The 22,699-nt window shown below is 43.7% G+C and overlaps 3 protein-coding genes across 16 annotated transcripts in view; 1 reads left to right on the top strand and 2 right to left on the bottom strand.

Annotated features, from left to right (window-relative positions):
- Positions 1–22,699, top strand: part of caska (calcium/calmodulin-dependent serine protein kinase a) — a 102,593-nt gene that overhangs the window by 44,551 nt on the left and 35,343 nt on the right. For all 14 annotated transcript variants that reach the window (XM_068702354.1, XM_068702329.1, XM_068702362.1 and 11 more), the window contains exons 3-8: positions 177–282; positions 2,479–2,556; positions 2,661–2,733; positions 20,973–21,075; positions 21,674–21,849; positions 22,100–22,222. In XM_068702354.1, the coding sequence (XP_068558455.1) occupies positions 177–282; positions 2,479–2,556; positions 2,661–2,733; positions 20,973–21,075; positions 21,674–21,849; positions 22,100–22,222 (659 nt within the window). The remainder of the gene's footprint in view (positions 1–176; positions 283–2,478; positions 2,557–2,660; positions 2,734–20,972; positions 21,076–21,673; positions 21,850–22,099; positions 22,223–22,699) is intronic.
- Positions 12,721–15,021, bottom strand: LOC137889697 (probable G-protein coupled receptor 82). The gene is made up of 5 exons (XM_068733678.1): positions 14,925–15,021; positions 13,850–14,275; positions 13,465–13,805; positions 13,202–13,330; positions 12,721–13,113 (listed from the first exon to the last, which is right to left on the bottom strand). The coding sequence occupies exons 1-5, from the start codon at positions 14,947–14,949 to the stop codon at positions 12,889–12,891; spliced, it is 1,146 nt and encodes a 381-aa protein (XP_068589779.1). The 5' UTR covers positions 14,950–15,021; the 3' UTR covers positions 12,721–12,888.
- gpr34b (G protein-coupled receptor 34b) lies at positions 17,119–19,891 on the bottom strand. Its single transcript, XM_068734840.1, has 3 exons — positions 19,585–19,891; positions 18,579–19,127; positions 17,119–18,259 (listed from the first exon to the last, which is right to left on the bottom strand). Exons 1-3 carry the CDS (start codon positions 19,590–19,592, stop codon positions 17,587–17,589), a joined length of 1,230 nt encoding a protein of 409 aa, XP_068590941.1. The 5' UTR covers positions 19,593–19,891; the 3' UTR covers positions 17,119–17,586.

The raw sequence follows: 22,699 nt of genomic DNA, 5'->3' as shown, positions 1-22,699 counted from the left end.
TTTAACAGTCCTCAGTTGAAGAATCAAAGAGACTAATGAAATCTTCAGTACATATCCTATGAATGCAATGCATGCTGGTCTTGGTGCCACATATGCTCATCTCTCTCTCTCTCGCTCTCTCTCTCTCTCCCCCTCTCCCTCTCTCTCTCCCTCTCTCTTTCTCTCTGTGTTTTCAGATCTGAAGAGGGAGGCCAGCATCTGCCACATGCTGAAGCACCCGCACATTGTGGAGCTGCTGGAGACGTACAGCTCAGATGGGATGCTCTACATGGTTTTCGAGTAGTAAGTCTCCGCCTCGCAAGGATCCCACTCGCAGCATGATTGAACATACAAGTGGCATCAAAAGACCCTCACGCCGACACCCGTGTGGGTAAAGGAAAAAGAGGAGATAGCGGGGTGGATGTCACAGTGGGTGGCACCTTACGGGAGAGTGTGAAGAGGAGGTGGTGTTAGGAAAGAGGAGAGAGAGGGGAAGGAGACGGAGGAAAGGATGACGGCGTGGTCGCAGCAATAGCAGGACAGAGAGAAACCCTGCGGTGCTTTTATATAATCAGCGCTGATATGAGAAAGCTTGTTAGCTGAGGATGGGGGTTGGGTAAGAAAAAAGGAAGGGAGGGGGGGTGTTCAGTACTATATATATATGAAGGGAGAGAGATGAGATTAAGATTTCACACTTGCTCTTACCTCCAGCCTTTCTCAGAGCTGCTGCCTCTCCCGAGCTCCTCGCAGGCCCGCTCTGTATCTTCATCTCTCCTCCTCTTCCAGAACTAATTCCTTTATCGTTTAATTCTGTTATCGCTGAACAGGCGAACGCGCTCGGGTTTCGGCACACGGCTCCATCATACGGCTCGGTGCAGGCGAGAAAACTCTCAAGGAAAAATGCAAGTGAGCTCCTTTTTTAAAAGGGATTTTGTTCACGGTGTCGGAGCTCATCCGTGCACGAGCTCGTGCTTGGTACACACTGTAGAGACACGTGGGAGTGCAGGTAGTTTGGAGGCGTTCTTTGAGCGGTGCGGCCCTCTTGAGAGAACAGATAACTGAGTAAACACGGTAGATCAACGCAGAGAGCTTCGTACGTCTCCCTGTCTTCCAGGCCTCCCTCCTGGCTAATCGAGCATGCTAAAGTGTGAGCGTGTACGTGAGGCGATGGGAGTGGAGGAAACACGGACGTGCCCACTGCCAAGTCCTCCATAACGGCGCCGTTTACTTGGTGCAGAGGCTCAGTGACAATAAAGAGAAGGGTGCAGTAATTGGGGAAGAATGGGAACAGAGCAATTCTGAGCGACAGGATCGGCTGTAGCTAAATGACTGGGTCATAATGAATGCGCGTGTGTCATTCACTCTTCAGTGTGTGCGTGTTGTGTAAGTAAAGAGACGGCTGAACGGCACCTAACGGCCTAACGGCCACAGCTTAACAGTGAATCCCGAGCAGCTCATTGAGTGTGAGGTGCGACACTTTTTCAGCCCATTGAGACGCGCCGTCACCTCCGGCTACAACCTGGTTCTAACTGGGCCGAGAAGCTGTCGGTAATTAAGCCGCTCTAAATTACTCTGGAGGGATTTTTTACGAAAGCAAAAGCATTAAACCTCACCGTTGCTGCAGCAGCAGCAGCAGCAGCAGCAGCAGCAGCTTCAGCTTCCCCTCCTGAAGGCTCAGGTGACGTCGTGGAGCTGCATGAAGCGTGTGCAGATGTTCTCATCTCACAATCGGAACATGATCGTCCAGCAATTTAAAACCTGAAGCTGCTTTGACACACGCACACTTAAATAGTTAATAAAAGATAAGAGGAGTGTGCAGACACTATTGCTATATCATATATTTTCCGTCCATGAATTAAAATGAAAACAAATCTAAGACATGAGCAGAGTGCAAAATATCTATTACTATTTGTTCATTTTAAAATTCTAAGTATATTTTTATATTTGCAGAATACAAAAAAATTAGTTATTTCAAATTCACCTGAAACAAAATAAGCTCCCTCTAGTGGAGTCTCTACGGGACATCTTTAAAAAACACCCGGTGTTCATTATGGGCCTCTCCAGCTAATAAAGTCATTATGTTCATAAAAAGTTAGAATTGCCCTCTCAAGTTTGTTTGAAAGTATGCAAAAAATGTCCTTGTTTTAGTTGCTCAATCTGAAGTAGTCTTTCCTCCCCCCACCACGTTCAAATCCCTGAGTCATGGGAGAGTGTCAGCGTCATACTGTCTGTAGTGGTGATGCAGCTGTTTCTGTATCACACCATCAACCCACAGAGACACAACATGATCACAGCGTTTCCTCCACTGACCGGCGTCGCCCGTTTCATCGACACAATCAATCACAGAGACGTGTTAATAAGTGTGACCTTTCCTTCGTACATAGATTCCTGACTTGCCTTTTACACCACACTGATCCTCTCTCTCTCTCTCTCTCTGTGTGTGTGTGTGTGTGTGTGTGTGTGTGTGTGTGTGTGTGTGTGTGTCTTTGTCTTTGTTAGCATGGATGGAGCAGACCTGTGCTTTGAGATCGTAAAGAGGGCAGATGCTGGCTTTGTCTACAGCGAAGCAGTGGCCAGGTGGGGATTCACGCATTCTGATGTTCAATCCTTTGTAGATGCTCTCTCATGCTGCTGTTGGTGTTTACGATACAACAATAACTGTACGATGTCTTTTTCTTCAGTCACTACATGAGACAGATCCTCGAGGCGCTGCGCTACTGCCATGACAACAACGTCATCCACCGAGACGTCAAGGTATGTCTGACGGTTCATTTCCTAACTTTACTGCAACCGTACCTGCTGCATGAGAGACGCACAGTGGAGGCAGTTGAGGCAATGTTGACGATTGAGGAATGATGGTGAATTACACAGACTATTATCAAGATGAAAAACGCTGTTGATTCACTGCACCCATCACAGACACAGCCGGCGTCATCCAAATATAACAAGCTGTAAAAGCTGTATGATTTATAAAGCTGCTGCCTCACCTTCAGCTCTAGTCAGACCTCTTACAGTCAGGACAAGTACATTCAGAGTTGCAGATAAAGTCTTGTTCATCCAGTCGTAGGTGCAGTACTTCCCAAACACACGTAGTACTCGCAAGGACGAGAGGCTGTTTATGTGAAAGTGTTTTTTAATAGTAAGGTTCATGTGTTGGTATGCATTTACACCACTGTAAATGAGACTGATGATGCTGCTCGAGCTGTGTGAAAGGAGCTGTTTTGATATCATGTTGTCGTTGTTAACTCTGTGCCCCGTCTGCTTCAATTCATCAAGGATTATCTCCACTTTTTGATTTTCCGTTGGCCGTGGTTAACATGGGTTGAGTTTTGGGGGGTGAGGTATTCCTTTAATTGCTGCAGAAATGTACTATCGCCACAGACACAGTTTATTAGGTACACCTAACTAACACTAATGCGGTCTAATGCAGGTGTGGATCCAATAGTATGATGTCAGAGGGTTTAGTTAGTGGTGCTGTTGAATAGTATTGTGTTACACTGTCAGGTTATTATTTATATATCAACGAGGGTAATCAAAATAACATAAACATCTATCTGTATGATGCTACACAAAGCACAATGTGGTTGAGGGAAAAACAAGTCGGATAATAAATAAATGAATATAATTTACATAATCTTAAAAACACTTCAGGGTTTACAGCCACAGCTGAATTGTCTTTTAATTGCAGTCTACCGGAGGTTTGTAGAACATTATTATTATTTTTTTTAACTTACTTTTCATATTAATATGTTTGGATAATGGATGGTAGAATCTTAAAGGTAAAATCTCAAAAACATTGTGTGGTTTTTAATGTATGTACCCAGGAGGACTGCCTGGGAGACGGTTTACTAATTAAAACCTCAGAAACAAAAAGGAAACAGCAGCTGCATGGGAACAAAGATGAACCTGATTCATAACACTCGTTGTCTGCAGCGGTTCAAATGTTAAAATTGCAGTGGCCATCACTCTCCTGCTTGTAGACGGCAACATCATTGTGTATGCATCTGCAGATCTGATCTGCTGCAGCTGCAGCGCTGTCCTCCTGCAGAGGGCGCCTGTTGTCACATGTAGAAGTGATCTGACAGTCTGCTGCCTCCCAAACCTCAATAACTAAACCTGTGAGTTTAGTACTAGTCGAGTTATTGTTTCCAAAAAAAACAGATATTGTTCCTTCCTCTCTCTGTGCTCTGTGTATTATCCAGAAACGATTAAAGGCCTAGTAGTTGGATTTGACACTGATTGGCTCATATTTTGCCGGTGTTAAGAGAAAAAGCAAAGGTATTTTCTTTACCTCCATCAGCTCACTCTATTGTATCACGGGAATGATCAGCGACAAATCAGCAGACGAGCCTCTTCAAAAGGACCCTGGTGTTCGTGAATATGAAACACTTAATTCAGGTGTTATTCATACGCAGCAAGACGACTAATTGCTTTGAGTGTTCTGAATGAAGCCTGCTGTGTGGTGGATGGCAGGAGGCCGTGAACCGACAGCTAGTCTGTAGTCTACGCTGTTAGAAATTCACATCATGTGTGAGATTTCTTCATATTTTTCCACTGCAGAATTAACATGTGGTGCGTTACACTGCTTCTCCCCACACGTTTGCCTCTGTGTGAAAAGGTTAATAATGCATTTGCTTGCGTCGGTGTGTCGGCCGTGTGATTGCGTGTCAGTGTTTGTATTCTCCTGTGTGCCGTGGGCTGCAGGTAGCTATCGTGTCGGCCGGTTGTAACCGACTCTTAACAACAATCCTGGTTCCAGGAGAAAGAAATAATAATAATAAAATAAGGCTTTGCATTCAAAGCGCCCCGTCGCTCGTCTCCTCCGTCACACTCTGCGCATTCACAAACAAGCAGCGCGAAACACAATTCCCTCGGCAGCCTCCCCGGTTGTGAGTTTAACTGTTTTTATGTGATATTCACAGATCTCAATTGCAGCACTTCATTTTATGTGTGTTTTATTGCCTTTTCCAAGAGACTCATTACGTGTTTTCTCTGATCACAGTCGGCTCCCAGCTCGTGGGTTACCGTCTGTGCCCTCGGCGTTGTGCTCAGGTATTAGTCATCGTAACCTACACGGTCCTATCTCTACGTCTCCAGTCTGCTGCTCTCCCACACCGGATCCCTGCTGAATCACTGGCTTAGTCTTATTGTCTATGTGTGAGCGATAGCCAGCCGGTAAATTCAGCAGGACGTGAGGCGATACACATGTTTACACCTACAGAATGTGTGTGTACATTTCCTATTTCCTCCAGTTCACCACATATTTGCCATGACGTCGGGTGTAATTTCAAAATACCCAAAAAAAGAATCATCTTTATTTTTGTTGTGTCACAGAATTGAAACGCATCACAGCACCTTTACACAAATCAAAACTAGACATGCATCACTGTCTCATATATCCGATTGTTTACCGGTCTCACATTTCAACACAGCATGATGATTTTACGTCACATGGAGAAGACTTAACACCTTCAAGTCCAAAATTAGCTGTGGAGGAACAATCTTTCTGTTCAATCATGAGCATACAATTGAATTTCAATACTCCATGAAGGAAACGATACAAAAATGTGTATTGCTGTATTAATGCTTTTCGGAAGAATCTGAAAAAATTGGTATCGGCGGGTTAGACTTATTCTGAATTGACCGAGAAAATTGTAACTGGTGCATTTTTTATTAAAACCTTGAACCCTAATGCAAATCCATAAGGCAGAGGCATCGCTCTTTGACACACAAAGAGGGAAGAAGAAATCGGTAACATTGACAATCAGAAGAGACTAAGATAGAAATCCATAGAACTGAGATGCATAATGAGTACAGAGTCTTAAAAGGAAAAATATAAATCAATTTCTACTGGAACTAACTAACATTTCAGTATCTTGTCCACATCTGGATACATCTCAAAGTCCTCATAACTGAGAGAGAAGGCCCTAAAGCCGTACTCTCCAGACTTCATTTGTCTAATGATACAAAGTGTGATAGTTGAGGGAGGAATAACTTAAATGTTGAAGGAGCTTTTTTTTGCCTTCCATGAATAAAAAACTAGCATGGCTCTCTGTTAAAGAGTCACAGCAGCATGTTCCACGTGTCAACCAACTATCGCCCCATGGGCAGAATGTTGTACTATTACAGGCAAGACGTCGATTAATAATGCGACTTCCTGTCAAAGGTTTAAATGTCAGGCTGTGTGTGTGTGTGTGTGTGTGTGTGTGTGTGTGTGTGTGTGTGTGTGTGTGGTACTGTTAAGACGAGGCCCACAGACAGCACGTTCCACACAGGTCACTGATGAAAAATCGTACTTCCTCCTGGTACATTTCTTTTCTTTATGGAGACGTAGGAAGCATTTCAGCCACACATCCACTCCACATGTCTCTCATTTCTCAGCGAGAATACGTACTTTTGAAACTGAGAATGAAGTCGTAAACCATCACTACCAGTAGGTTTCAGGTGCATTATACCTGCCAGTTAGTTTACCCATTACAAAGCACTGATTCAGCATTCCAAGTATTGTTCTTTGAATCTTTATTGTTGGAATGCTGATTCAGCATTCCCGATGCTGACTTTTGCTTTATTTGTCTGGAAGCTGATATAAAAAGATCTGACCCTAACCAAAAATAGTTTATTGTCTATGTTGGTGGGGTTATGTGGAGAGGGAGTGAACTTGAAATATGCTTGCAGTCTGGATTGATTTAGCTTGCTAGTTTTGAGTTCATGTCCAGTAAACTCTCGGAATAAATAGAACATGAATATTTGTACAAATGCAGCTTTGACATTGGTCCACTTCTGTTGGCACCATTGAGCAGTGACTGTGTGAGGCCCTATCTCTGGTATATCAGATGTACTGTCTGAGATGTATGCCCTTTACAAGGGGCACACTGGGACACACACACACACACACACACACACACACACACACGCGCAGTGCATTATCAACTAGAAGGGCACTCGAAGAGCGCAGACTTCCACCGAGGCCGTTTGAAAATAATGTGTGAATCGACCCCCGTGATTCGGATTCCCCCCAAAATGTTACGTGTTCTTCCTGAGCCCATGTGACTCCCTTCCACCAGGTTTCATGAAAATCTGGGCCGGTTGTTTTTTCCCGTAATCCTGCTGATTAAACAGACAAACAAACCGAACATAAAACATGACCTCCATGGTAACAAGGCAACAAGGCCGTCCTTGTTGAATATGGATCAGCTCGAGTGTGCCGCATCGTTCCATGCATGAAAGCCACTGAATTCATTTAAATCCTAATCATAAGTCCTGATGTCTCTGTATTTCTCTTCCTCCCCACTTCACCGCAGACCTCCAGTGGTGACGGCAGCGCCGCTCTGTTTGTGTGTCTATTTCTGTGAGTTTGCCTTTGGCCCTCTCATCGCCGCAGACGGCGTTCGTACGAATGCAGCGCAGGCTGCTCCAACGACTTCATCCGGCTCACTTTTTTCCAATGCTCAAGTTTGAGCGCCGGTGAACTTTCTCTTCCTCCTCACACATCCAGTGTTTGTGCTATAGCACACGCTTTTTGAAGTTGAAGCCGTGCTGGTTGTTTGATCTGCGAAACACGGATCCTGATGTTGTGTTGAGCAATCCGAGGAATCCGTAAACACGGCAGAACTTCTGATGTAAACATAAATGAATAGAGAGCCACGCTGCTGCAGAGCCATACCTTAACATACAATAGTATTTCTTTTTTCTCCAGGTATACTAAGGTGAAAGGATCTCCTGTCACTAGAAACAGCAGGCTTTACTTCTGTGAAGTTTATAGTTTTTCTTCCTAGAATATAGCGGTGTCTCTGCAGGAACACTGAAACCTTGCACCAACATTAATGCCTTCCTGTGGCCTTTCTGCAAGTCATGACAGAGACGCTGTGGTTAAGGTGCGAGTGCGCCTATGCTTTGCCACGTTACAGTTTAATAAGCCGATGAACGCCCGATGCAGCATCGCTGCGACGGATAAAAGAAACTTAGAGTATTATTAGTATTAGTGTGTTATTGCCCCTGACCACTTCTCCTTTCCGTTTCCCGCTTTGGCCTCCTGCTCATTTGTCCTGACGGTCCAGTGCCATATGATTGAAGTATAGTATTCTGATTGGTTCACAGTAATGCATCTTGTCAAATGAGTTTGACTCAGTTTGACCAAAACTCTCTCTCACTTAGTTTTCATGACTTATTCAATGTCATCAGGCTTTTAAAGCAACATTTCCTCACCTAACGGCCGGCCTTGAGCCTTGTGGAATGAATGCACTTTGAAAGCTTTGTTTGTACTCGCTTTTCTGTAATTATCTGTAAACTTAAATCTCATTCATGAACTTCTTTATTGCCTTTGTACAAGCCCTGTAAAGAAAGGAGTCAAGTATTACATGCATCATAAATACACAAAGGTTGAATACTCCGGAAACAATTTGATTTCTACCCAGATAGAGATTTTTAAGACCTCCTGTTTCTAAAGCATCTTAAAACGAATTAGCCATCTTTGTATAATCCCATGACATGTAAGCTTTTATCAAGTGAACTGTTTGTGACTGTCACGTAATCGCACGGGCCAAGTTTCCGGCCGCATGTGCATGTTAGTGCACGTGAGTCCCAGTTTGTGTGTTTGTGTGCCCCACTAGTTAGCTCATGGGCGCCAGTTTAAGCTGATATCGCCGTCCTGGAAGCGTAGCGCCCACCCTCCGGTTCTCCCTCAGATAAACACCGTCAGCTCTGTCGCACTGTTAGCGCCGTCAGCACCCTTTTCCCGCCACGTTGAGAGCCACGTTGAGAGCCACGTTGAGAGCCACGTTGAGAGCCACGTTGAGAGCCACGTTGAGAGCCATGTTGAGAGCCATGTTGAGGCAATCCTTCAATCATAAATATGCTCCGAATTTCGAATTGAGGACCTTATAACAGTCTCGTCTTCAGCCGATAATTAATGGTCAGCACGTGTTAATACACCCACACCGTCAGATCTTATTCACTGTAGGTAAGCTGAGTGACTCTCCCTCTAGTCTTTTCTACTGAAGCCTGATCATCACCTTCAGGCGGTGAGTTTGAGCCACACATCTGGAAATCAGACCGGACTGAATGATTGAGTCCGTGTGCTCACCTGTCAGTCCCTCTGCACAACAAATGCCACATTCTACATATGAATAGGTACAAGTGAAATAGATGGAGAAAAGACTCATGTCCCCTCTGAATAATTGAATGTCAGCTGTTTGTGTTGGAATGCTGATTCAGCATTCCAAGTATTGTTCTTCAAATCTTTATTGTTGGAATGCTGATTCAGCATTCCAAGTATTGTTCTTCGAATCTTGATTCTTCAACTTCAACTATTTCTTCCGTACGTATTTTGGCTCTTAATAACAGTCTCTCTATCTCTGTCTTCCTGTCATTCTGTGTCTCTCCCTCTGTCTTTCTTTCTGTCTCTCCCTCTCTCCCTCTGGCTCTCTCTCTGCTACCACTACTGCTGCTATTCATGCTACTACCAGTACTAATACTACTACAGCTATTAGTACGATTGCTACTAGTACTAATACTACTGCTATTACTTCAAATACTGCCATTACTATTACTACTTCTACTTCTTCTACTACTACTACTGTTATATTAAATACTACGACCACTACTACAGCTATTACTACGACTACTGATACTACTACTTATACTGCTTCTTCTAATTACTAATACTTCTGCTACTAATAATACTTCTACTACAACTACAACTTCTACTACTACAAATATCACTACTGCTGACATTTTTTAAGCCACAGAAGCTGTTCGAATATCAAAATATTCAGCTTTTTCATGAGAGGGGTGATATTTTTCATATTTGTAATCTTTAAACTTTTTGAATTATTAAGCTTTTTGCAATTTGTTTTTTATGGGATATCTATGGAGAAAAACTTCAAATCCTGTTAAACTTCTTCAACTTTCAAAGCCTTCTTCTTTCTCATACTTTCAGCTACAGACACCATAGTTAGGCGTTTCAACTAGAAGGGTTTTCAGCAGTGTAGTTTTTAGACAGGTAGTCTCTCATTTCTGTATTTTCAGCAATGTTTTTGCAATTCATTTCAGCTTTCAGCTTTCAGCATTCCAACGCATTTTCAGCAGGAAATGCATTTTCTAGTTTCCAGATGAAATGGGCCTCTGGTCCACTCGGACCTCTTTGTGAGACACATGGCGGACTATTCGCTGCCTTGTTAGTGCTGTTTGTGTGATGATGTGTGGCTGCATGGAAGAGCTAATATCTTATTTAATGGCATTCAATGGGCCTTAAGGTGTCAACCATGAAATTATGACATTGAGGTTTCACACACACACACACACACACACACACACACACATGCCGTCACACGCTCATGCAGAAATATCTGCATCCATTTATTCACATGCTGCTGGTTTGAAATGTGTCTCAGATGTCCGGGTTTGATGGCAAAATTACACCTTTGTGTACCACGGCGCTCGTCACATTCATGGCACTTTTTGTCAGAATTAATGTAATTGTAGCTGTTTTTGTTTTTCCAGAGTTGTTGTCTAACTGTCAAAGAGACAAATAGACGGACGCAGCTTGGCGTCTCCATTCTCATATTATGCTTTTGTCACTGGAGATGCCAGATATCTCTTTTCAACACGTGTTTAAGTGACTTCTGTCCTGTGATATTAATAATTCTATATGCAGTGCATGCACGCAGTTGGACAAACATAGGTAGCTCCGCCCCAAAGCATCCCCTGCTTTATGCTCTGTTTGAGTCTGAATGGACCATAATTTATTAAATGAACATCATGCTGGATTGAAGAAGACTTGAAACTAGAGATTGAGACCATAAACTCATGTTTACAATGTTTACTGAGGCAATAAATCAAGAGAGAAGTAGAGTCATTTTCTCATAGACTTCTATACAACCAGAGGAGTCGCCCCCTGATGGACACTAGAGAGAATGCAAGTTTAAGGCACTTCAGCATCGGGTTCACTTTTCAGACCCGGAGGTTGCCACCAGGCGTGAATGCAGCCTAACAGCTGTTTTTTTTTAAACGCCCAGACTATGTTCACACTTCGCTCTGTTTAAACTCACACTTGATGCAACAGCTTGACGCAAATGAAATGTGAGAATAGAGAAGTGGGGTCTCGTTATGTACACGGCATCCTGAGATACGAGTGTTGAATTGAGCTTATTTTCTTTTACGTGTGAGTTTGGAACAGGAAACTCTCTTACATGAAGTGTGTGTCAGAGAATAAAAGTCCACACGACAACATAAAGACGGGATCCTGCTCACCGTCTGAAGAACTTTTCATTGAAAGACTGGTGACTTTTGAAAGTGCTGTTAACAGCCTCCCACCTCCCAGGAGTGCCGGTAGCGATGATCTCTGATGTCTGAGAGCGTTTTGCCTGAACACACAAAAACAATAATCAGCCATCGTGTTCGTGCCTCTTTGACAACGATGGACAGCCACTGGAACTAATGCCCTCTCAGGGGAGACTCCTGCTTTTCTCACAACAACAACAAATCAATGCAAGAATGCACACAGACACACGCATATATACATACATGCACCAGATACACAGTGTCTTTGATACGGGCCGCTGGTATCTGTATTGAAGCCAAACAAATGGGGGAATTATTTAAATAATAGCAACTTGACTTTTCTTTTCTTTTTATGAGTGCATAACATGTAGCGTGTGAAGGCCAGTAAACAGTTCCACGTCAGCAAATAAAGGATTTCTAAAAGTTTTAAAAAACAATGGTGTTATTACTGCTAGGTAAAGTCTCCCTCACTTTTCTAAATCCTTGTTTTGTACTCACATTTTATACAGTTTTACAGTCAGAGACTAAAATCTCTCATCGGCGTCCTTTTACGAAGCAGCTGTCATGTCTGTGATGAAAGAAGCTCTGCAGATGCTGGTGCTACAGCCGAAAAACAAACATGATGTACACTAATGCGTTCGTGGGAAATCATTCAAATGCACAGGTTACAGATTATGCAAATATAATATTTTATCATTTCCAGATCAATCTAATTTTCAATAGGGTTATCTATAATACAACGATTAACATTTCTGATTTATTTATTTAACTATTATTATTATTAAAGGCACAATGACCAATTTATCACATTGTGTCGTTCGCTACGTTGATGTAAATGCTTCAATATGTGAACAAAGATGTCAGTACTTTTGTTTTTTTTTACGTCCGAGGTTGTGTCCACCTACTCCTGACAGGAAGATGAGCCTTTTTCTCGGATAGTGTCCCTCCAGCTACAGTATATCACAAGCAGCAAAGGCTCAGACTGTGGCTCAGCACATCACTCATTATTATTCTCTCCTCTTCCTGCCATCTCCCCCTCTCCCTGTGAATTCTCCTGGCTCCGTTTCTTTTATGCGTGCTGTGTGTTTTTCCTCTGGCCTGTGTGTGTGTGTGTGTGTGTGTGTGTTTGTGTGTGTGTGTGTGTGTCTGTGTGTGTGTGTGTGGGGGGGGGTTCCTGCTTCTCTCTGCTGTCTGCTTCAGTCTGCAAAGCCCAGGCCCCTCGGGCGACACGCATCTGCAGGGGCCACACTTCACAGAACATTGTCTTCTTGAAAACACAAGTCTGGAACACCTTCTTCACAAACACCAGCGCGCATTCTGTAATCCCCCCTCAATAATTTACCCACAATTACCGAACAAGGTTGAGCACACATGGATATCAAATATGTATAGCCTGTTGTTGCACATGATTGGTGCTCCACAAGCATTTCCTTGTACATTTGAAAATGAGACACGTTTTTTCTCACAGATCATAACACTTTTTTATTTTTGCTTTTTTGAAAGAAGGAGCAACATGGCTAGATAAGACATTGCAATTTATATATTTATATATTAACCTCTAGACTACCAGGACGCCATCACTTTATACGTTTTAAACGTCCGTCCTCTTTTAAAAGAAACATTTGCCGGCTACAAAACAGTTCCTTGAGTTAAATCCACAGTTCCATCCTCCAAGTGTCCGGCCCTCTGATTGTCACTTCCCGTCACCGAACTCGTCGGTCTGCCTCTGGGGCTGTTTTGGTGGCACCTTAAAAGTCTGAGGGTTTTATGACGGAAGGTCTTGTCTAACAGGTAGTACATCAAAGGGTCAGTTGCACTTCTCAATGCAGCCAGAAGCAGCAGGCAGTTCTTCAGCTAGAGGAAGAGGAGAGAGAAACTCGTCATCACTCGGTACGGTAGTAAAGAATAGCATTTTCTTTGCATCACGGTGATATTCGGTCACCTCGACGAAGATGGAGAGTGGATGACAGTGGTTGCCAGGTGAATACATCAGCTGACGTTGGTCAATTACCAAAGAAATAAAGATTGGTTTGAAGATATGGTATGGCAGCAGACAAACTGAAAGAACAACCTGAGAGGAGTAGGTTGAAAAAGATTCAGGTAAAATATGGTTTTATGATCTAGATTCATGTTTAACCCAAGCGATGGCAATTAATTATGGTCATAAATGCAATAAACATACTTTATGATATAACTTATAACCACCTGGATGACCACGATGTTGCGGAGCACCCTACCCAACAGGCTCTGGGAGGTCTTGACCCTTGTGCTGCGCCGTGAGCGTCGGATATGCCTCAACACGGTCATGTAGGACAGCAGCACCAGCAGGTAAAACACAAAGAACAGGGTAATGACGGGCACAGCGAGCATTGCAGATAGACTGCCCCCTATCTCCACCGCGGGGTTGTAGCACACCTCCACGCCTCCATCCTTCACAGCCGCATCGCGCTCATGGCTTCGTTCACAGAGTAGTAAACCGTCACCGGCACCGTGCTCCCCACCGCCACCAGCCACACGCCGGCACACACCCTCCTGGCGAAGGAGGCCTGCGTGAGACGTGCGAAGAAGCCGTGCGGCAGCAGCATCGTGCAGCCGCTGGGCCTGGAGGCGTGGGTGTGCTGGATGAGGGCGGCGAAGCGGCTGAGGGCCACCCAAGTGAGGATTATCATGCTTATGTTGACGTTGACGTAAAACACCGGGGTGATGCCGTGCAGAACCAGCTGACACAGGAAGCCGCTCTGTGTCCAGTCCAAGCCCCTCGCAAAGTAGGCCGCCAGGAAGGGCGTGGTGAGGGCCAGCATCAGGTTGGAAATACTCAGGTGGGACAGATAGACGTGGACGGGGGAGACGGTGGAGATCCGCCGCAGGAACACCCACAAAGACAGCACGTTGCCCGGGAGAGCGGTGAAGAAGAGGAGTGTGTAGGCGGAGGGGAGGAAGAAGAGCGTGGCGGCAGTGGGGCAGAGGGAGAGAACGGAGGAGAGGGAGGCGTTATCCGGTGTGTACTCCATTTGATCTGTAGGAAGATGATGGATAAGAGAGGGAGAGGACAGAGAAACACATCTGCTAGAAGCAATACAGAAAGTTAAAGAAAACATTTCTTCAGCAAGCTGAAACGGGTCAGCGCTTGTATTTGTCTGTGCGGTACGATCGTGACAGATAAACAGAATGGGTGTTCAGTTTAGCTTGTACATTCATTTCAAGCTACACCTGAAGTCATTGCCTAAAAATGTTGTTTGTGTAACCACAAGAATGAGCAGAAAAAAAGAAAACATTCAACATATTGCAACATTTTAGAATTTAGATATTTTTCTTTTTCCTCCAAATTTTCATGTATTTTCTACTTCATTTCTGTGATAGTATTTATCATAAAAAGAACAGATGGTAAAGCAGATTGGCACTAATTGTTAGTCAATGTTTTGCTCTCGTCTTCGAGCAAAACACCCCATATGTGTTTACCAGAAAGAAAAAGTGCAAAGCACTTTCGGCAAAAGTGACGGCCAAATTGATGTAATGTTACGCAGTATTTTAACAGTGTTTGAACGCTCATTAAACTCTTTTTATCTGAGAAAGATAAGAAAGAAGATTACCACAAGTGATAAACATTTAGCAAATGAGAATACGTATCCAAATTAACATCCAGATCATGTTGGCGTGATACATACCACTGACGGGATCATTCAAAGACATCAACAACAGCAAATGAAGAATTCACAGATGCTGTAACTTCCTGCTTCTTAAACTAGAGGTTCATGTTTGACATTTCAGAGCTGGTCTCGTCTATAAATGTGTTTGGGTCAGTGTTACGGTTGCTATATTTGTTTTCTACTTCCTCAATTACCATACGAGATGACGAAAGATACCTAGTGTGTTGCTTGAGAATAGGAAACGAGGGTGAGAATTTATGCCACTCTGTGCTTGTGTATTTTAATAAGTCCTACATGAAAGGTGGTGCATTGATTACCAATGTTGAATGCACTTATTGTAAGTCGCTTTGGATAAAAGCGTCTGCTAAATGACTGTAATGTAATGTGCATGCTGACAGCAGGGCACTGCATTCATTATTATGGGAGCAGTTAAGGACACCAGCCTCCTCTTCATGGTTTGATTTACAAATACAATGCATATATTGAGTATTGCATTTAATATTTAGTGTCTCCTATCTCTTTCTACACACCCTCCCCCCTTCAGTCCTCAGTACACAGAAGTGATGTGAACATTGTTGTTCTATTCTGCCTTGTGGTGGCACTGCTGCTCTAGTTCTAGCTCAGAAGAGAGAGAGAGAGAGTTGGAAGTGTTCTCTCTCCTCTCGTCACACTGTAGAATCTATATTGATTGAACTTTTTGAATTCTCAGTTAAACTAACCACAGTGGCATTTGCTTTGAAAACAAGTAAATACAGTACAAAGCGTAGACCCCGTCCTTAGTAGGACAACATGTGTTTTACATGTCAATGACTCTTTACAGAGAGCCTGACTCTTTCATCTCAGTAAAAGCTTCTCTGTGATCATCGTTGGTCGTGAAAGTTCAGGCTTTGATGTCGTCTGCGTCTCCTTAGGGTCACGCATCGGTCCATTGTTTGTACTTCAGCAGTACTTGATTTCAGATTTAAATAAATAAAATTGAAATAAGATCACAAATCCTTTCTGTGGTGATCCTAATGTTATCATTGTGGTAGTTGAGCTGTCGCTGGTTACGCTACATTAATACAGTGGCAGATATGATAATGAGCCTTTGCTTAAGAACACAGCAAAGTCCGTGATCAAGTTCAGCGTTTCTTCTTGAACTGAAATGATTGATCGTTCGGTCAATCACCAGAACATGAATCAACTAATGTTGAAAATAGATTGATTTGGTGATTTATCAAGATAAAACTTTATAAACATTGGTTCCAGATGTTAGCAGCTCTTCTCTGTTTTACTTTATTTTACATTTAGAATGTTTGATTCTGGACAAAATAAGCAATTTGTAGCTCTGAGAAATTGGTTGGAACATTTTTTTTTAGCATGCTACCATCTCTGTGGGTGGAAATGGTGGTCCATCCAGAGTGACCATCATTATATAACACAGCTATTCAACGGATTACCGTTACATTTGGTTCAGATAAGCATGGTACCAAGAGAGTTGTCACTGTTATCTCGACGCCTACCTGATTTGTTCACTAATGACTTAATGACTCTACTGCCACCTTCAGGTCGAAATTTAAAGTTGTCAAATATGTTGGCTCTTTACAAAAAACCTGCAAAACTGAAGACTTTCCCATCAGCCTCAGCTGCACTTTGAGTTGAATGCTAATTAGCTAATGTAAGATTGCTAACAAGCTGAACTAAGATGGTGAACACGGTAAACATTACACCAGAAACACGTCAACGTGTTAGTATTATTATTTTGACCATGTTGCCATGCTAAAAGTGTTAGCATGTACGGCCTCACAGAGACGCAAGCATGGCTGTAAACTTGAGTTTTGTTTTGTTTTTGTCAACAGATTATACGTAATGAACATAGTTATTCGATTTTAACTGTTGATGCACTGTAAACTGGTCGTCTTGGAAGATTCCTCACCCATTTGGAGCAGATGTTAGGTTCCCATTCATGTGTGATTGAAAGTCTCTTCAATGAGTGGACCCAAATATGCCAGGAAGTTTTCTGCAGCCTTGCCCAAATAGCTACTAAAGCATAATAAACTGTAAAAATACAGCTACAGTACAAGATTCATCCAATCCTGCTAATGTTAGCAGCTGAACACACAGCAGTCATCCACCAGCTCTAATCTCACCACGGAGTTATAGATTAGATTAGATACTAGGTACTTTATTAATCCCGCAAGGGGACATTTTTATTTATTTACAGGTAAAGCAAAGCAATAAAAATAACAGGGTAAAACATGATTAGTATAAAAATGCACAATATATACAATAAAATAGAATAATATTAAATTAACTAACATTACAATGTGCAAAGATTTAACAAACAAACGGCAACAGTTTAATGGTGACACAACAGCATAACAGTGTTGTGGTTGTGGGATTGATTTGACCAGAGGTGATAGCAGGTTGTTGCTTAAAATACAGAGGAAATGTTGCCGTATGACACCAGTCACAGAGCAAGTTTCTGCAAAATGACACAACAGCAGAATCAAACTGATGAAGCTGCTGTTGCTCCACCTTGTTTTTATTTGTATCGGGTATGTTTGTTCACTGTAGATGAAGAGATGTATAATTCATGATACTCCTGTACGATTATCCTGCCTTGCAAGGCAGAAAATTCCAGCCTTCATCAACTCAGACGACAGCAGCAAATAGAAGTACATGTTGAGGAGAGCGACAGTCAGCTCTCCCTGCTGCTGCTGCCGCCCTGCTCAGCAGTGTGGTTGCTGTCGTGTTTACTTTGGAAAAGGTGGAGACTCGCTGTCTCAGAGGGCCTTAACGTTCCAGCTTGGCTGGTTTCGGTCGTTGTCTTCAAGTGGGTGCTGAAGCTGACGCTTGCCTGTCCTCTGTCAGTCCTCACGTTCTTACTGTCCGGCTCCACACTGGAGCTGCTCCCGCTGACTCCACTAACGTCTCGCACGCAAAACATGTTGCCCACCAAGCGCAGCACCTCCTTCCTCACCGAAGAGGACAACAGGAAGTACATGACAGGATCCAGGCAGCTGTTGAGGGCAGAGAACAGCAGAGCCACCTCGTTGGCTTTGTCAGCAACACCCTGCCAGAAACACGTGGTGTCGGTGATCTGGGTTTTTATGTAGAACACCCTGACCAAGTGATAGGGGACGAAACAGACGGTGAAGAGGAAGAGGATGAAGAAGGACTTCCTGGCAGTTCGGGTGTAGCGGGAGGCGTTGGGCAGGTCCGGTTTCTCCTGCGATGCTCTCAGAAGCTTGAGTGCGATCTTCCCATAAGACACCACCAGAAAGATGAAGACGAGCCAGAAGACAACCAGCATAAATATGTTGATGTAGGCTTTCCACTTTGCGTGATGGAGCTTCTTGTAGTGGAAACACCTGGAAGCAGAAATCAGCTCAAACTGGGGGACAAACACAGTAGGACTCAATAAATAGTTAACGGAGTTTGATTATAAGAAGAGCTGTCCTCAACCGCGAAAAATAATTAGTCGACTAATGCTTACAATTTTGTCGATTAATGGAGTAGTTTATTTAATCACCAAAAACCTTTTTTCACAGGATCATGCAAAAGCACCACTTTAAATTTCTTGGAAATGAGTCAGTCAGCATGAAAAAGCATTCAAAAAATTACGGATTAACTAAAGAAATCTCAGTCGCCAAGGACCAAAAGGTCCGATTAGTCTAAGCTGTCACCAACCTGTTCGACTGTGGGGGATTCTTTGACACCAGGAGCACCAAAGTGAACGCAAAGGCCACGATCCAGACGGCCGCACAGATGGCAGTGCTCCACCTCGTGGACCGCAGTCTGTGCTGCACCCTCGCACCTCGGTGGATCTTCAGGTAGCGGTCCACGCTGATCAGGCCCAGCAGCGTGACACTGATGTACATGTTCATGTAGAAGAGGTTGCCCACCACTTTGCACGCGATGGGACCCAGGGTCCAGACGTTGCCTCGGCTGTGGTAGAGTATCCTGAATGGCAGACACACCACCAGCAGCAGGTCGGCAAAAGCAATGTTTATGAGAAACACCCGCACCGAGTTCTTCTTGGAGTCAACGCAGAAGAAAACCATGAGAGCCACCAGGTTTCCAACGAGACCCAGGACGAAGATTATAGTGTAGAGCACCGCCAGCGAGCTCTGCAGCGCGCCGTAATCCACGCAGGTTTCTTGGGTCGCGGTGAAGTTCGTCTCGCCGGTTGTGGCAGACGTGGTGGAGATGTTTTCTGTCATGGTGGTCTTTGTGATCCTCAGTCGTGCAAAATGGGAAGAAAAGAAGTGTGGAATATTTTCGGATTAAGTTTTTTACTTCACATGATAAACTTTTGGATTCATTAGTGCAGGCTTGTGTGGTCCAGCTGTATGGATTAGCCCCAAATCATCCTTAATCCTGCCCTCAATAATCACATATACCACCAGAAAGAATCCACAGCATTAGTAACTCTGTGCAGGTTAACAGGTCTTTGCTTTCTACGTGATATCATCTATGAAAAGAAATGCAGAACTCATGAGTTCTAGTATTTTTTTTTATCATAATCCAACCAGTTGAACAACCTGCAGTGCACGTCCAGTCAGTTTCAGACTGAAGTAGTAGTAAAAGTAAAGAGCTTGCTTTGCTCGAAGCGCTCAGTCCTCATTTTGCAGCTTGTGTAACAAACTAAGAAATGTTGTAAATACTTCAAACTAGAACTTGTTAAAGTACTCACCTAGTCATTGAAGTCCATTAAAGAAATGTTTGCTCTTGTTTCTTCTTGCACACAAACTCCGCAGGAGAGTAGTATCACTTGTGCTTTTGGTCGTCCTTTTCTTTTCCCCTCGCTCACTCAGGTTTATTCCCTCGAGCTTAATCTGTACAATATGCCTCATAAAGTTCAAGATCCCTTCCTTCTGTCTTTGTGTACTCAACTTCCTGCTGCTGTCTATATTCCAGTCTCCAAATATTTTAAGTTCAGATAAGAACAGCGCTGCGTCCTCGCCGGCGTTGTCGTCGAAAGTATACAGAGAAATGCTGAAGTGCAGAATGTGGTGATGTCGTACAGAGAAAAACTTCAAGCTGTGGTCAACCCCCGCTTCCCTCACCGGCCGAGATAGAGAGAAAGGCAGGGCAGGGCAGGGCTTAGGGCGGACCTTCTGATTACACACATGAGAGCAAGCAGTGGGATCACAGAGCATGCTCCAATTGTATGTACACAATATGCTTTCCACTTTGGGCTCCGAGTAAAATACGGAGGTATCCGCTGAGTGTGGCCAACTGTGAAAGAAAAAGGCTCCCGAAATACCCGTCATATGCCCTCACAATAATTAAAGCAGTGCTTTCAGAGCAGAGCAGGGCCAGCTTTAAATTGCCACCCAGGAGACATTAGCTGCTGTCAGCCTCTCGAGCTAAATGTGTAGGCAAAGGTTCACACAGCTGCTCGTGAATGTTAATCGCATTATGATATCTTGGGTCTGAGCCGAGGCATTATCAACGGCCAATTGTGTGTGTGTGCCATACGTACACATATCAGATAGGCATGCATATATGTGTGCACATGTTTTATGTGTTGGAAAGTTATAGGAACCACAAGTGTTTTATATAGAATGAGCTCTAAGGAAATCCAAAAAGAGAACGTGAAAGGAGAGAAAGAATTTAGGCAAATTGAAAAAAGTCACGGTTGAGTTTCCGGACAACGTAATAGAATAATGTGACATTGCAATATTCTAACATATTCCCCCCCCCCTCACAAGAGTGTTGAACTACAAATTTGCAAGTTGATTAATGTCACTGTATTTCCTCTTTTTTTTCTGATTTTGTCATGTCATGTGAGAAAGGTCTTTGTCAGAATAAAATTGATGAAATTAGTAGATTGTAACTAAAACAAACTTGACATTCTGCTTAAGATACTGAAGGAAAATCTAAAATGTCCATCACTCTTCCTCTGCTGTGATCCTCCCACAGTGTGGGCTACTTGGGTGTGTGGTCGTGGTGGGTGATGGTTTTGGGGGTTCGGGTGTGTCTCGCACATGTGACTCCTTTTATTTATAGGAGGGTGTCTCTCTTTAATTAGCTAAATACGAGCATTCAATTAACAAGTGTCTCTCCTCTCGTTCTCAGCCTCACTGTGTGCTGCTGGCGTCCAAAGAGAACTCCGCTCCGGTGAAGTTGGGGGGGTTCGGAGTCGCCATCCAGCTCGGGGAGTCGGGACTGGTGGCCGGAGGTACAGCAAACACAACCGTACACAACAAGCGTGAATACTCGTTAAAGTCTGGATAAAACTGTACAGTCAGCACTCGCACGTTACCTAATGACTCGAATCGGTACGCAGAGGAACATATGGAGTACTTAAATCACAGGTGGGACCAAGCAACGGCTTGCTAGTTTAGTGACCAATCAAATAACAGTGCCGTACAGTCCTACGAGTTGAAGACCGTATCAGCTGTCAAGAGCAGTTCAACCAAAAGAGCAAAATTGGGATTCTGAGCTTTTGTAAAGCAAAGTCCACTTCACTTTGCACACTAAAAATCTTAAAATGAAGAAGCTTTAGTTTTGAACCTGGGCATGAACAATTGTCTAGTTCGTCAGCTGCTAGAAATAAGAGACAAACCAACAGGAAGGTTTGTTTCCTCTTTTATCTAACCATACAACCACAATAGGAAATACAAAGTTCCATAAATTACACAAAAACATTTCCTTCAGAGACCATTAAAAACAGAACTGAATAATGAATAAAGACGTATTATTTCGCATCACTGTGTCTGGGACTTTGCATACTTTTAGAGTTGTACACTGATGACCTGACCTCCCTCTCATCCCAGGTCGGGTAGGAACTCCCCACTTCATGGCCCCAGAGGTGGTGAAGAGAGAGCCGTACGGTAAACCTGTGGACGTGTGGGGCTGTGGAGTCATCCTCTTCATCCTCCTCTCAGGCTGTCTGCCTTTCTACGGCACCAAGGAGCGCCTGTTTGAAGCCATCTGCAGGGGCAAATACAAGGTAAGCAACCATGACGCTCTCAGAGTAAATGGCTGAGATCTGGAAACACGGCAACATTGCTAATTTCAGATGGAGCAAAGAAACATGGTAAGTTTATTTGGAAGAGAAAACTTGAAGAGGTGAACATTGTAATTATTTTGACCCAAAACCACCCGTAGTGAAATACCACCTGACTGGAATTATCCTTTACGTTTAGGACATTGAAGCTTGGTGGTCTCCTGACATGTCTGTTTATATCCGTTGTGTGTAGATGAATCCACGCCAATGGGCCCAAATCTCAGAGAGCGCTAAGGATCTGGTGAGGCGCATGCTGATGCTGGACCCTGCTGAGAGGATCACCGTCTACGAGGCTCTGAACCACCCCTGGCTGAAGGTAACGCAGAGCACGCAGTGACGCTTTATAGCCATGTTCATGTTGTTTATTTGTCAGTGGGGAAACTGGAAAAGTATTTTCCTGCTTTGGTGCGTGGGTAGTCTCTAAGTTTTGACTTTTGTGAAAGTTTTCGGAGACAGAGCAGCGTAGCGAAACCCCGTCGCCTAAAGCCATCACGTAATGATCAGTCGCTTGGGTGCCACAGCTCCTCGCACAGGAAAAACAATGACAGTGAGCGCCGGCACAGTGGTGTTACTGCTTGTCATGTGTTGTCAGCGGAAGCTTTTATTGTCTCGTCTTCCGTGGACAGTGATGGAGGGGTACTTACAGATGACAATTCAACTGAGAGACTCGCAATTCGTCTGGGAGCCGCCTGAAACGAATCTTCACATTTTAAGGGGCGTGCTCACGATGCAACATTTTGGTTACTCAATAGTAGAAAGCTAAAGTTCAGACAAGTCCATTTCCTGTTTGCAA

Source organism: Cebidichthys violaceus, unplaced genomic scaffold (assembly GCF_023349555.1).
Source record: "Cebidichthys violaceus isolate CVI_PGR_0920_01 unplaced genomic scaffold, fCebVio1.0.p SCAF_11, whole genome shotgun sequence".
Classification (NCBI taxonomy): Eukaryota; Metazoa; Chordata; class Actinopteri; order Perciformes; family Stichaeidae; genus Cebidichthys; species Cebidichthys violaceus.
The sequence above is the reverse complement of the archived record's forward strand: the minus strand, read 5'-3'. Positions and strand labels throughout refer to the sequence as shown.

What these genes read in the sequence shown, in the direction of transcription:
- LOC137889697 (XM_068733678.1), bottom strand. Translation starts at nt 14,949, where the DNA reads ATGTCTTTGAATGATCCCGTCAGTG. An exon ending in TTTGAATGATCCCGTCAGTG is followed by an intron (nt 14,276 to 14,924) that starts GTATGTATCACG and finishes ATCTTCCTACAG; the next exon opens with ATCAAATGGAGTACACACCG. An exon ending in CACTCTCCATCTTCGTCGAG is followed by an intron (nt 13,114 to 13,201) that starts GTGACCGAATAT and finishes CTCTTCCTCTAG; the next exon opens with CTGAAGAACTGCCTGCTGCT.
- gpr34b (XM_068734840.1), bottom strand. An exon ending in AATCCCCCACAGTCGAACAG is followed by an intron (nt 18,260 to 18,578) that starts GTTGGTGACAGC and finishes TTCTGCTTCCAG; the next exon opens with GTGTTTCCACTACAAGAAGC.